Genomic DNA, 13,731 nt, shown 5'->3' on the forward strand with positions numbered 1-13,731 from the left:
TCCATTTAAAATAAATAAAAAGACTATTTAATTATAACATTTTTACAAAGACAGGCTTATTTATTGTTGTGGTATGAATAAAACAAACACTTCTGTGTTAAAACTGCAAGCATAAGTAATCATGCAGTCAACACAGTATTGCATAACCCGACACCAGCTCAGAAGCACCTGCAGCCCAAGAATTATTCGATTTATTTACATTTTGTCACTATCTCTATCTGATGTTTTCCAAAGCATGTATATGTTCCACAGAAGACATGCATGCATACGCAGATGCATACAGGTTTGTAATGACATAAGGGTGATAAAAAGGATAACAGAATTTTCATTTGTTGGTTAACTATTCTAAGGGCTTTTTACTGGTATGCTATATCAGTCAATTTTCTTAACTCTTCTCCAATTTAGGGTTTTAGGGCCAAGGCAGGGAAACGCCCTTGGCAGGTAACCAGTCCATCACACCAATTGTATTCTAACATATTCAAATAAATCATTTACTTTTCATATCATATGTACATAAAACGAAATGTTTAGACATCTAAAGTAGACTATGCTTAACAAAATTGGCACCTGCATACAAGGAAGAACAAGATACTTAGATTATTTATTGAGAAAGTGTGGTTCATAAAGTCTAACTAAGAAGGATGCATTGTATTTTATAAGCATGCTGTGGCCAGTCCAGAGTGTCAGTCTTACGGTCTCAGAGGTAAGAATTACCCTCGACTGTGGGCTCCAACCTAGTTCAAATGAATATCACTATTACCAAAAAAGTTTTAAGCACCAACAAAAAAACAGAGACTGGCAGAGACTCTCCAAATGTAAGCTTTATTTATCCAAATTATTAAACTGGTGCCATCATGTTCATCTTGAATGCCCAATACAATGTACATCATTTTAGTTTTCAAGTGATGTTATATGGAAAAGACACCTGATCATAAATTGTATTCCCACATAAAGCATACATTCAGAAACGAAAAAAAAAAAAACCAACAACCTATAGATCAGGTTAACACTAAACTTGTAGCATATCGTTAAACCATTTTTTAAAGTACCATTTTATAATAATTTACTCTTTTTGAACTTGCCGAGAAGCTACGAAACAATTGTCTTTATTTACAATATTATACTACACTAAAAAAAATTTGTCACTTCGTTCCTTTGACCATTTCCAGTCCTTTGTCCATGTTCAGTGTTTGAGAACAGTCTTTGATCAAAAGAAGTTAATTGCATCTGAGAGATCTATTTACTTATGCAGTGGACCAGCACTAATATATCTGAGCACAACTTTTACATACAGATCATGTTTTCTCTCGTGAAGGCTAACATTTCACAATACTATCTCTTTTAAAAGTACCTACATAAAATAATCAGTCTTTAAAATTCCTTATTGATGAAATGTTAGAGGATGTGGTAAGAGATGAGTAATTCATTCAATCCTATGTTGGCACCTCAAATAATAAAAAAAGATACCAAAAGATCAACATTAATTGAAAAAAAAATATGTATATATACATATACCACTGGCTAAACATGATTTGATCTGACTGGTTGAAACAATGACCCTATATGTAACAGCTTTAAACATTTTAAAAAGTAAACAAAACAAAGACTCTTTCATACTGTATTATTCCAGTGACACATACTAAACAATGTCAATTTACAATATCATCATAAACTATAAATGTTCTAAAACATTTTACTACAGTGTCAGTCATAAGATGTTTTTGCTTTGACAGTTTTAGCAACTTTGCAAAAATGCAGAATCACATTAGTTTTACGCCCAGTGGAGAGGAGAAAAATGACAACCGCACTGAGGAGGAGAAGAAGAACTTTCACATGAACACACACACACACACACACCCACTGGTAGATCCAGAAAGCGGAGGTAGACGGTACAGAACATCAAAAGGGTTCTGCTGTAAGGCCACGACCAAGCAAAAGTTTGTGCATGTATGTGTTTTTCATGATAACCCCGCAGGAAAAAAGCAATTCAGGCTTAAAAAAAATGCAAAGGGACCGAAATGGGAATACGTAATTCCGAATAGTTTTAAGAGAAATCATCCCATGACCATATTCAAGTTAAAGACCACATTCTTTCTGTCCCAACACATCAGAATAGACTGTCGCTCTTATTTTATCTCCATTAGTAGATACCAAAATGAATACAACTTGAGCTTTGTCTACACCTGCTACACATAGTAGCTTTTCAGATACTGTACCGTGTGTCGATACAACAACCCATCAGGGTCTTTTACATTCACTTTTTCCATGATCACAAGTCTGTCACTTTATTTTCTACAGCTGCAGCGATCTGTTGAAGCCGATAGCCGAGCTGCATTTTCTGAGCGGTGGAATCTTCCTCCAAGGCAGTGATAATCTAACATGTATAACACACATATGTGGAAACAGGAAAGAGGAAATCTTTTAGAATTAGAGCATAAATACTTAGAGCACTCTTCCCAACTGAGATTAATGGATGAACAAAGACTGCATTCACCCCTTATGTTTTTATCATAATTCTTCCCATTTACTTAATTATTTATGTTTTTTTTATGTTTATTTTCCTTACAAATATCCTTTTTGTACTTAGACTTCATTTATTTTCTTGTTGTATTAAGTGCTGCTCCCTCTGGCTATATTTTCTTTGTACTCTATATAAGAAAAGAAAGTTATGCAGCCATGTTTGTTTGTAAATCTTGAAATTGCAATAAAAAAAATAAAAAAATACTTGGAGCAGCAGATATTAGTCCCTAAAAATGTATTTTTAGACTAAAAGTGGTATCCCTTTATAATAAGGTTTCAGTAGTTAGGGATAGTTCACCCAAAACTGAAAATTAGCCCATGATATATTCACCCTCAAGTCATCCTAGGTGTTTATGACATTCTCCTTTCAGACGAATACAATCAGAGTTATATTAAAAAAATATCCTGGCTCTTCCATGCTTTATAATGGCAGTAAATGGCCGTTTCTGTTTTGAAGTCCATAAAAGTGCATCTATCCATGATAAAAGTGCTCCACACAGCTCCGGGAGTTTAATAAAGCCAATGAGTTTGTGTAAGAAAAATATGCATCTTTTTAACACGTTACAAAGTAAAATTCTAGCTTCCTGCCAAACGAACACACACAGTCTATTTGACTTGTGCCGTCAGAAGTACTGTAGTGTGTCATGGCGTAGCGTAAATATCAGCAGTACGTAACATTACTCGAACAAGTTGCGCTATAGACTAAAGTTGAATCCGTACGTTCGCTTGGCCGGAAGCTAGTTATTTTACTTTATACAATTATAAATATGGATATTTTTCTTACACAAACTCATCGCTTCGCTACAGAAGGCCTTTATTAACTCCCCAGAGCTGTGTGAAGCACTTTTATCATGGATAGATGCACATTTATCATGGATAGATGCACATTTATGATGGATAGATGCACATTTATGAACTTCAAAACAGAAATGACCATTCACGACCATTATAAAGCTGGGAAGAGTCAGAACAGAATTTTTTAATATAACTCCCATTGTATTCGTCTGGAAGGAGAATGTCATAAACACGTAGGATGACTTGAGGGTGAGTAAATCATGGGCTAATTTTGAGTTTTGGGTGAACTATCCCTTCAACTACTTTAGTTAACATGAACTAAAAATGAACAATAGTTCTACACCATTTATTAAACATTTACTAATACATTATTCAAAACAAATGTAATATTTGTTAACATTAGTTAATGCACTAACACATGAGCAAATAATGAACATGTATTTTTGTTAACTAGCTTAAAAAAGATTAATGAGAAAGGAGTATATGCTATGGTTCAAAAGTTTGAGGCTGATATAAATTTTTAATGTGTATGAAAAGCATATTTTTTGAAAAGTACAAATTTTGAAATATGATTACTATCTATCTATCTATCTATCTATCTATCTATCTATCTATCTATCTATCTATCTATCTATCTATCTATCTATCTATATATATATATTATTTTTTTTTTCTTAACAAATGTAAAAGGCTTTAGTGTCACTTTTGATCCATTTAATGTGTCCTTACGTTTTTAATTCTTTCTTAAAAACTTTCCTTTAAAAACAAACAAACCTTTGAACAGTAGTATGTTTTACATTTATTATTCATTGTTAAAGGGACAGTTCACCCAAAACAAAAATTATCATATCAGCATCATGTATTCGTTTGGAAGTTGTTCCAAACCTGTATGAATTTATTACTTCTGCTGAACACAAAAAAAGATATTTTGAATGATGTCTGTAATCGAACAGTTGATGGACCCCATTGACTTACATAGTATTTTTTTTTTTAAACTATGGCAGTCAATGGACCCCATCAACTGTTTGTTTACCCATAATCTTCAAAATATCATCTTTTGTGTTTAGCAAAATAAATAAATTCATACAGGTTTTTAACAACTTGAGGCATGCTGAAGATGTAACTAGTTCATGTCACCTGATGTTAACCAGTGAAACCTTTAGGTCACACTTTATTTTAAGGTGACGTAGTTAAATTGTACTTACTCAAGTAAGTACTGAGTAATATTAATTAACTATATGTACTTCCACTTAACCGTGTTATGGTTCAGGTTAGAGTTAGTTACTTGTTATTATTAAGCATAATTTAATGTTATTACTAAAGTAAGTGCATGTAGTAACGTGTAACTACGTCACCTTAAAATAAAGTGTTTGTAGTCAAGTCAAGTCAATTTATTTATAGAGCACAACATAAACACAACATTTTGTTGATCCAAAGTGCTTTACAGGGGCCTGTTTCAGAAAGCAGGTTAAGTGAAAACTCTGAGTATGTTAACCCTGAAATGAGGGAAACTCTGGGTTTTCCGTTTCAGAAAGGGGGGTATATCAAACCCGAGAAAGCAGAGTAAGTCAAGCCCATTTCTGAAAGAGATGTAACTTATACTCAGAGTCAGTTACCATGGTAACTTACTCTGTGAACCTAACCTGGTCGGGAGCAGGTTTTCTTCAGTAAACCCAGCGTTTCTTGCAGTCTCCTCCCCTTTTTTAAAGAGGAAGTGCTGTTTAAACACCAACAATAATACTAAAATGTATTTACACATTCTTTAAGGAATATATATATTGTTTGTCCATGGTTTAATTGACTAAATCTGTTTTGCAGCACTTTGCCAAAAAATAAAAGGATTAAAACATTTGCTAAACTTTTATTTGATTACCACTGTTTTGGATAATATATTTCTATTAAATCATTGAAAAAATTGTAATAAAATTTAACAAGTTATTAATGATAAAAAATAAGATGTCAATCATAATCATAATCAATTATTGAAGTTAGTTGATATTATGTTTTATTGAACAAATGTTTCATTTATTTAACTGTCATTTTAACTGATGAAAATAATAACCGTAATTTAATAATGCAGTTTATATATTTAACAATTGTTTAATACCATAAACCGTGACATTTTCTGAGACGGTTCTCATACTGTGAAACTCTCATACGTTACAACCCCACATGGGGGAGTCCCCCACCCCACCCCCGCTGTTAAACAAGTTACTCAGCAACTTTTACTCATGTTTTAAATTAACTACTTTTTACTTGAGTAGATTTTTTAGACTGGTATTTTTACTTTTACTTAAGTAAAAATGTATCAAAGTAATAGTAGACTACTTTAGGTTGAATAACATTCTTCCAGTTTCACCTCTGATATTATAACAGTTACTCTAAAATAGTTATGAATTATTAACAACAAATGACATCTTCAACGGTGTAGTTAGATTAATGTAATAATTACTATCTCTAGAAAGTATTGGTCTACATATTACTAAATCCTATATCAACCTCAACCACTTGATTAATACAAGGAGGACAGACAAGAAACTGCACTTTTAATGCTTTCAAATTAACAATACAATTGCATGAATTATTCTTGAATTGATCAAAGTGTGTAGAGGGAGAAGGTTATATAAAAATATACCTTTTAAAAATGTATGTTAAATCCACTATTGTTTTATACTGAATTGGTCTATAGTTTATGCAGTAGCCTATTTAATGTAATTGCATCATATTTTATTTTAAATTAAAGAAGAATTAAGAGTAATCCCTTTAATTAAATTACAATATTTAGATTACTTGGTAATTAATTATACCCAACACCTCTTTTTGTCTGTTGCCATGGTGACTTATAATATCTGCGCTCCATTAATAATGGCTTTTTATAGTTGTGGTGCACGCGCTTAACTCAGAGTCAGTCAACTCAGAGTTGATTGAACTAACTCATTTCAGCTGTTCTGTAACCGAAAACTCAGAGTTTCCCATCTCAGGGTAAGTCAACTCAGAGTTATTGAAACAGGCCCCAGACGGTCTAGAGAAAAAAAAAACAATAATAATAACAATAATAAAAATGAATGGAGAAAACTATTTATAGTAATAAACTAATAAAAGAACATTTCTACGTACATATACACAGTGTACCATACACAGCGTCACTCAAACGCAAGAGTATAAAAGTGAGTCTTTAAACTAGATTTTGAGCGATGGACAGGCCCTGATATCAAGGGGCAAGCTGTTCCAAAGTTTAGGTGCAGCAACCGCGAAAGCTCGGTCGCCTTTGGATTTGCAACGTGAGCGAGGGACTGATAAAAGAAGCTGGTCACCGGATCTTAATGACCTAGAGGTTGTATGTGGCTGAATGAGTTCACAGAGGTAATCCGTGGCTGATTGCTTGTAATGCTTACACATTGTCTTTTTGGTCAATCTCAGCCTGTCATGACTCACCTGGTCGTAGTATTTGTTGATGTACTTGTAGAGCTCATGAAGGGCCACCAGGTAATTTAATTCTCCAGAATAATTCTGACAATCAAAGCAAATGTGTAAATCTTATGAACACCATTTGTATGTGCTGCAAAACATAATGACTAACCCCCTTGCCTCTAACCCATAACAAATTCACCTCAGTCAATATTACTTTTTAAAATTTCCCAACTGAAAGGAAGTGAACTGATGACGGACATACCCTGGAAAGTTCAGCCAAAGCAGAGTTCATATCCTGATCGCTGGCAGAGATGGTCTGCTTGATGTCGGCATAATAACTGTGTAAGAAAAAAAGTGAGATTCAGAACAAGATGACTTTCCAATTTAGCCTTCATAGTAATAAAGTAGTGTAAAGTAATTTTACCGTTCCACCATCTGTTTATAGCGAGGGATATCTCTGGCATACAGCAACTTATTAATAGGTGAATCCTAGATAAATACAGATTTTTTTTTTTCAGTTTCTTTATAAGTCTTTCTATTGGCTTCCAGCTCCTTTCTCTGTGTGTCTCTTACCCTGCCGAGTTTATGCTCTGTGGTGGTGCAGGAGTCCATGAATGTTTGAGCAATTACTGACAGAACCGCATCCACATTATCCGACACCTGCACATCGAAGATGAACTGAGGGTTCTTTACAATGTTGATCCAGAACCGCAGAGGCAAACTAGAACCAAAAGACAGAACCAAATCAGATCATGAAAAAAATTGCATGTGTTTAACATTATTGCTCCACTCGTGGGCGGATGCTTGAGTGATTTTATGTAAGAAGTTTGCTTTGGGCCAATCATAAATCAATGACGGAGCTGTTTACGGTAAGGTCCACTGCTTTTTTGTCTTACTATGTAAACATGCGCAATATCATTCACAATTCCCCAGTCAACTAATATTTTTCACTTAAGGGAGTGAATGAAACTGAAAAGGGGGCTGCTGCTTTGTCATAGTTTGTGCTTGCAGGCAGTTCCAGTAGTAAGATGAAAAGATTTATCTTGAACTCTGTCATGGAAACTACAGGTCCTTCTCAAAGAATTAGCATATTGTGATAAAGTTCATTATTTTCCATAATGTAATGATAAAAATTAAACTTTCATATATTTTAGATTCATTGCACACCAACTGAAATATTTTAGGTCTTTTATTGTTTTAATGCTGATGATTTTGGCATACAGCTCATGAAAACCCCAAATTCCTATCTCAAAAAATTAGCATATCATGAAAAGTGTTTCCCAACCCTGTTCCTGGAGGCACACCAACACTGCGCGTATTCTTTGTCTCCCTAATCAAACACACCTGATTCAACTCATCAGCTCATTAACCCATCTGATTATTATGAGCTGATGAGTTGAATCAGGTGTGTTTGATAAGGGAACAGGGTTGGGAAACACTGCTCTAAACGAGCTATTAACCTAATCATCTGAATCAAATAATTAACTGTAAACACCTGCAAAAGATTCCTGAGGCTTTTAAAAACTCCCAGCCTGTTTCATTACTCAAAACCGCAATCATGGGTAAGACTGCCGACCTGACTGCTGTCCAGAAGGCCATCATTGACACCCTCAAGCAAGAGGGTGAGACACAGAAAGAAATTTCTGAACAAATAGGCTGTTCCCAGAGTGCTTTATCAAGGCACCTCTGTGGGAAGGAAAAAGTGTGGCAAAAAAACGCTGCACAACGAGAAGAGGTGACCGGACCCTGAGGAAGATTGTGGAGAAGGACCGATTAAGAAGGACCTGTATGTATAAACCTTAATCAAACAATTTCATGATTGATTTAAAAGGAAATTATAGCGGTTTGGAAAATGGATGGATGGGCGATTCATCTGCGGGTGCGACGTGGGAATTCATTTGGCACGACTCTCGCTATGGTGCATTATGGGTATTCTCTAGCAGTTGAAAGTACATCGGTTGTGCACTCGTTATTGCGGTGATTTGGGGGATTGAACAAGTACAATCGGTAACCTTTAACACAATCATGGCAGGTTCAACAAAGAATCTGAGCTAGAAAAAAAAGACATTGCTGATATGACGGTTATATTTATTGTGCATATATTAACCCGTTTAGTTAAAGGAGTAGTTCACTTTTGAAAAAAACTTTTGCTGATAATTTACTCACCCCCATGTCATCCAAGATGTCCATGTCATTTCATGTCAAAAGAAATTAAGGTTTTTGATGAAAACATTCCAGCATTTTTCTCCATATAATGCACTTCAGTGGGAACAAACGGTTCAAGGTCCAAAAGACAGTTTCAGTACAAACGGCAAACTGTTCAAAGGGCTTTAAACGATTCCAGACGAATAAGGGTCTTATCAAGCGAAACGATCGCTCATTTAAAAAAAAAGAAAAGAACAAATCTCTTTCCGAGTCAATTAGTTCGTTTCGTTCGTTGAATGAACCAAATAACTCGGAAAAAGGTTTGTTCATTTTGATGAATGAGTTCGAACAGGAGAGTCACAAACGTGCGTCACAGAACAGAGCAAGGCAAGCATTTGAGCTTATAAAACTTAAACTTTGTTATTTATTTATTAAATGAGCGATCGTTTTGGTTGATAAGACCCGTATTCATCATCTGGAATCGTTTAAAGCCCTTTGAACAGTTAACTAAAACTGTCTTTTGGACCTTGAACCGTTTGGTTACCAGTAAAGTGCATTATATGGAGAAAAATCCTGGAATGTTTTCATCAAGAACCTTAACTTCTTTTCGACTGAAGAAAGAAAGACATGGACATCTTGGATGACATGGGGGTGAGTAAATTATCAGCTAAAGTTTTTTTGAAAAGTGAACTATTTCTTTAAGATTCTTGAGCGCAAATGCACCCTCATTCCCAGACCGAATCTGACATCTTTTAGCATTTTATTTAGTTAAGGTGTTCACTAAGTTAATTAGTACCTGTTTGTTTTCCAGATGTGAATAGTTTCAGAGTCTGAAATGCCATGGCGCGCTGCATGATCATCAAGCAAGTCAAAGAAATATTTGATTGCCAGAGGAACTGGCTGACTAGTGCTGAGAATAACCGTGAATAGATCATCCACAAACTTCTGCAGTGTACCCTACAGAAATACAAAGACAAGTTAACAGGTGTGCGCAAGTTCATTTGTTTTTATATTCAGCCAGAGATGTACAGGAACTGGTATGAGTTTGGCTTCTCTTATGTTTTTACCTTCTGGCTGTTTGAATGTGTGTTTGTTGAGATACCTTCATTGACAGTAGCCGTGTGAGATAGATTTCTGGTATGGTCTTGGCTCGTTCTCGTTCTTTTAAACTGCCTCGTCTGTGTTTGGGTAACTCTGGCTCCTCGCTGGCCTTAACTAGATGCCACAGCCTTACTCCTCCCTCATCTGCATCCTCTAGCATGGGCGTCTCTGCATAGTGAGGATGAACATGGTTTTAAAAAAAAATCAGTATATTCCCATGTTGAATTTAGAGACCATAATAAAAACGGTAGTTATGGTAAAAAAAAGTTAAATGTTTTTAAAAGTGAACTTATGTTTTGTACATTTTGTTTTTCAGTTTATTTTTTTGCAGGAAAAGATTCCAATGCTGTTTTTTTTTATTTCCCCCCCATTTTATAAGGAATGAGTGGAAGATACAGAGATTCCGACTACACTACCTAATGCACAGATCTATTTATACATCTAATTCTTTTGTGTTGCCTGTTGGATTTACTAAAGACATAAACAACTGAGTTCACATTACTGTGTCATGACGCATTTTGGTGTCAATCATTTTAATTTTTTTTATACATCACTGTATTGTTTCAAAAGTAATCTAAACAATCATGAGAAACAGAACCATGTTTTGTGCATGTGTGTGAACATTATAGATAGACACATGTACTGTACTCACTCTCCCCTGCAATGTAGTCATGGGTATCATGGTGAATATGTTTGCTATGGCGTGGAACCAAAGCAACAGTTGCTCCATCTGGAACCTAAAATCCCCAAAATATGTGAAGAATTAGAGTAAAAAAAATTAAAGTATACCTGTATATACTGCAAATAAGGTTTATTGCCAAAATGTACAGACTTTCAGCTGTTTGCAATGAACAAAACTAACAAAAGTAATTGAAATAGCTCAACACAACAAATGTTTCAAGTTGTTTCTGGAAATTCAACTGAAAATGCTACTTTTAATGACTTCTGCAGTCTCAAAATTATTCAACCCCCTGAACAGAATCCCTCACAACAGCACAAATCTGCAATCAGATTTCTATTGAAATGACTTAATTTCGCCTGCATAAATTTGCTGAGTGTGTCTGCAGAGTTTTTGTTCTGCGTCACAATCACCTTTGGGTTGCTTACTAAGAGGATTTCTAAGGTACCATTTCCATTTCCTGTACTCAAACATACCTTAAAGGGTTAGTTCACCCAAAAATGAAAAGTAAGTCATTAATTACTCACCCCCATGCTGTACCAACCCCGTAAGACCTTCGTTCGTCTTCGGAACACAAATGAAGATATTTTTGATTAAATTTGAGAGCTGTAAAACTACCACATAGACTGCCTAAGGGACTGGCTCTTGTCTTGACGGCCCAGAAAGTCAATGAAGAAAACGTTTAAATATTCCATGTGACTACCGTGGCTCAACTATAAGTTTATCAAGCGACGCGAATACTTTTTGTGCGAAAAAACAAACAAAAATAACGACTTTATTCGACTATTCCTTTTCTTCCTTGTTTGCCTGAAACGAGACTTCCATACGATTTCCACGACACATGCGCGAGAATTGCGATCTCCTTTAACTACTTCAGTTCAGTTCTCGCACATGCGTCGTGGAAATCGTATGGAAGTCTCGTTTCAGGCCAACAAGGAAGAAAAGGAATAGTCTAATAAAGTTGTTATTATTATTATTTTTTTTTGTTCGCACAAAAAGTATTCTCGTCGCTTGATAAACATATAGTTGAGCCACGGTAGTCACATGGAATATTTAAACATTTTCTTCATTGACTTTCTGGGCTGTCAAGAGGCAGTCCCTTAGGCAGCCAATGTGGTAGTTTTACAGCTCTCAAATTTAATCAAAAATATCTTCATTTGTGTTCCGAAGACGAACGAAGGTCTTACGGGGTTGGTACAGCATGGGGGTGAGTAATTAATGACTTAATTTTCATTTTTGGGTGAACTAACCCTTTAAGCTAATAAATGTCATCAGGATTACTAGAAAGCTGCAGTGAGTTTTTAATCAGGGTTGAAGCTATACTCTGCAGGACAGTGACCCTCCAGGACCAAAATTGCGTATCCCTGATATACATGAATAGCATTTTTCACAAAATTGACACTATATACGTTTACCAACAGCTTGGCTGCTTGATTGTGTCATACCTTATAATGCTGGAGCGTGTTGAGGCGTTTCCAGTTGCCCTGAACCACAGATGTTAGGTCTTCATCTGAGAGGATCAGGTGCCCTGCTACACCAGAGCGCCATTCTGGAAATTTCCAAAACAACATGTAAATTTAAAGACAGGAAAGGTTTAAAAGAAACAAATAAAGACTGAAAGAATTAATTAATGAATGAATACAACTAAAGAGAACACGGTGTGTTCAGATATGTAAGAAAGAGGGCAGACATGTGCAGCATGAATGTTCTCACCCAAGTCCACGGAGTCAGTATGTGGTCTATGAGAGTATGAGGTGCCCTTGTAGACCTGGTCCAGTATCTTCTCTTTCACCTGGGTTATAGTGTCACAATCTAAAACTTTAGCAGCAACTGGCTGAGCTTCATTCACACCTATTCCCTGCATCAAGACATCCACAGTCTATCGAAAAAAAGAATGAGAGAGAGAGAGAATTACATACTTTTGTAAATCACATTTTTATTATCTAAATGTTATGTCAGCACAATAAAATCTGTTTATAATTCTGTAATAAATCTGTGAAGTGATCCATTTATTCAAAAATGTCCCAGTTGTTATTTATTTTCATTTTTCTAATTGATATGTTTAAATTGCACATTTGAGTTAATGTAAATGAGTTTGAGTAAAATGCAATATTTGACAGCACTATGTTGACATTCACAGTTGCATAATTCTCACAAACCCCTAAATTACTGTATACAATCTCCTGCTTCTACCTGTCACATTAGGTTCAGGCTAGGATGAGGAGATGCAGAGGATCTAACTGTAGCTATAACAAAGATAATCTAAGCAGTGGTTGGACAGTAAGCAGGGTTCGAAATGACTTATGACTCTTGGGGGGCCCCCTAAAATGTATTTAACAGTGGGGTCCGATTCGTGAACGAGCTCATTCTTTTCAATGAGCCTGTTGAATCGATTTGCAAATCGCAAAAAACGATTCATTTCAATCGCGATTCAATCGCACTTAACGATTCAATCGCACTTAACGAATCATCCATGGGCACATAGATTGATTTTGAATGTGCATTATTGAATATATATCTATTTATTGATTCTTTTAAGCTGCGGAATATTTTAGAGTTTTTTTTTTTTACTGAATATATATATATTTTTACTGATTTCTTAAGTTGTCAAATTGATATATTCCATGTCACTTTTGTCTTTATTCTTCTTTATTTATGTTTATTTTATGTTTTTTGTGGTTATGTTTATTATGGTTCCCATGAGTGTAAAACAAATTCCCCTTTGGGGCAATAAAGGTTTCATAAAGGTTTCATTCATTTGCGAATTGAATCCGATTGCAACTGTTCTTGAGTCAACAACTCGAGTCTCCAGTTAACTGAATTCAGAAGTCTAACTGAAAATTAGCCCAGAACCTGGAGATCCTTGGAACGTGAGTGCAAGCACAGCCTATGGCATGAAAAGTACGTCACAAATGTGGAATTTTAGGATTATTATAAATGAAAATCATATTTAGGTCACGACTGTCAGTAGTTTGAAGTGGAGTACTTAATACCCGAGTACTGGACTAATATTTTATAAGAGTATCTTATAAGTACTTGTTTGTGCACTTCATCCAACACTGAATCTAAGGGTGTATTTA

The 13,731-nt window shown here is 35.2% G+C and overlaps 1 protein-coding gene across 2 annotated transcripts in view; it reads right to left on the reverse strand.

Annotated features, from left to right (window-relative positions):
* Positions 1-803: 803 nt before the first annotated feature.
* The window catches only part of plxnb1b (plexin b1b), a 68,316-nt gene continuing 55,388 nt past the window's right edge, over positions 804-13,731 (reverse strand). Inside the window, exons 29-38 of one of the 2 annotated variants that reach the window (XM_039655626.2) lie at positions 12,365-12,530; positions 12,097-12,200; positions 10,625-10,709; positions 9,974-10,140; positions 9,668-9,828; positions 7,300-7,447; positions 7,151-7,215; positions 6,989-7,064; positions 6,751-6,825; positions 804-2,374 (exon numbers count right to left, since the gene is read on the reverse strand). In XM_039655626.2, coding sequence (XP_039511560.2) covers positions 2,270-2,374; positions 6,751-6,825; positions 6,989-7,064; positions 7,151-7,215; positions 7,300-7,447; positions 9,668-9,828; positions 9,974-10,140; positions 10,625-10,709; positions 12,097-12,200; positions 12,365-12,530 — 1,152 coding nt within the window. In that variant the 3' untranslated portion in view covers positions 804-2,269. Of the gene's footprint in view, positions 2,375-6,533; positions 6,644-6,750; positions 6,826-6,988; positions 7,065-7,150; positions 7,216-7,299; positions 7,448-9,667; positions 9,829-9,973; positions 10,141-10,624; positions 10,710-12,096; positions 12,201-12,364; positions 12,531-13,731 lie in introns of those variants that run through there. The other variant, XM_089133968.1, reaches the window with a different exon arrangement.

The sequence above is a fragment of the Pimephales promelas genome, chromosome 8, assembly GCF_988280905.1.
Source record: "Pimephales promelas chromosome 8, fPimPro1.hap1.1, whole genome shotgun sequence".
In the NCBI taxonomy this organism is placed as follows: Eukaryota; Metazoa; Chordata; class Actinopteri; order Cypriniformes; family Leuciscidae; genus Pimephales; species Pimephales promelas.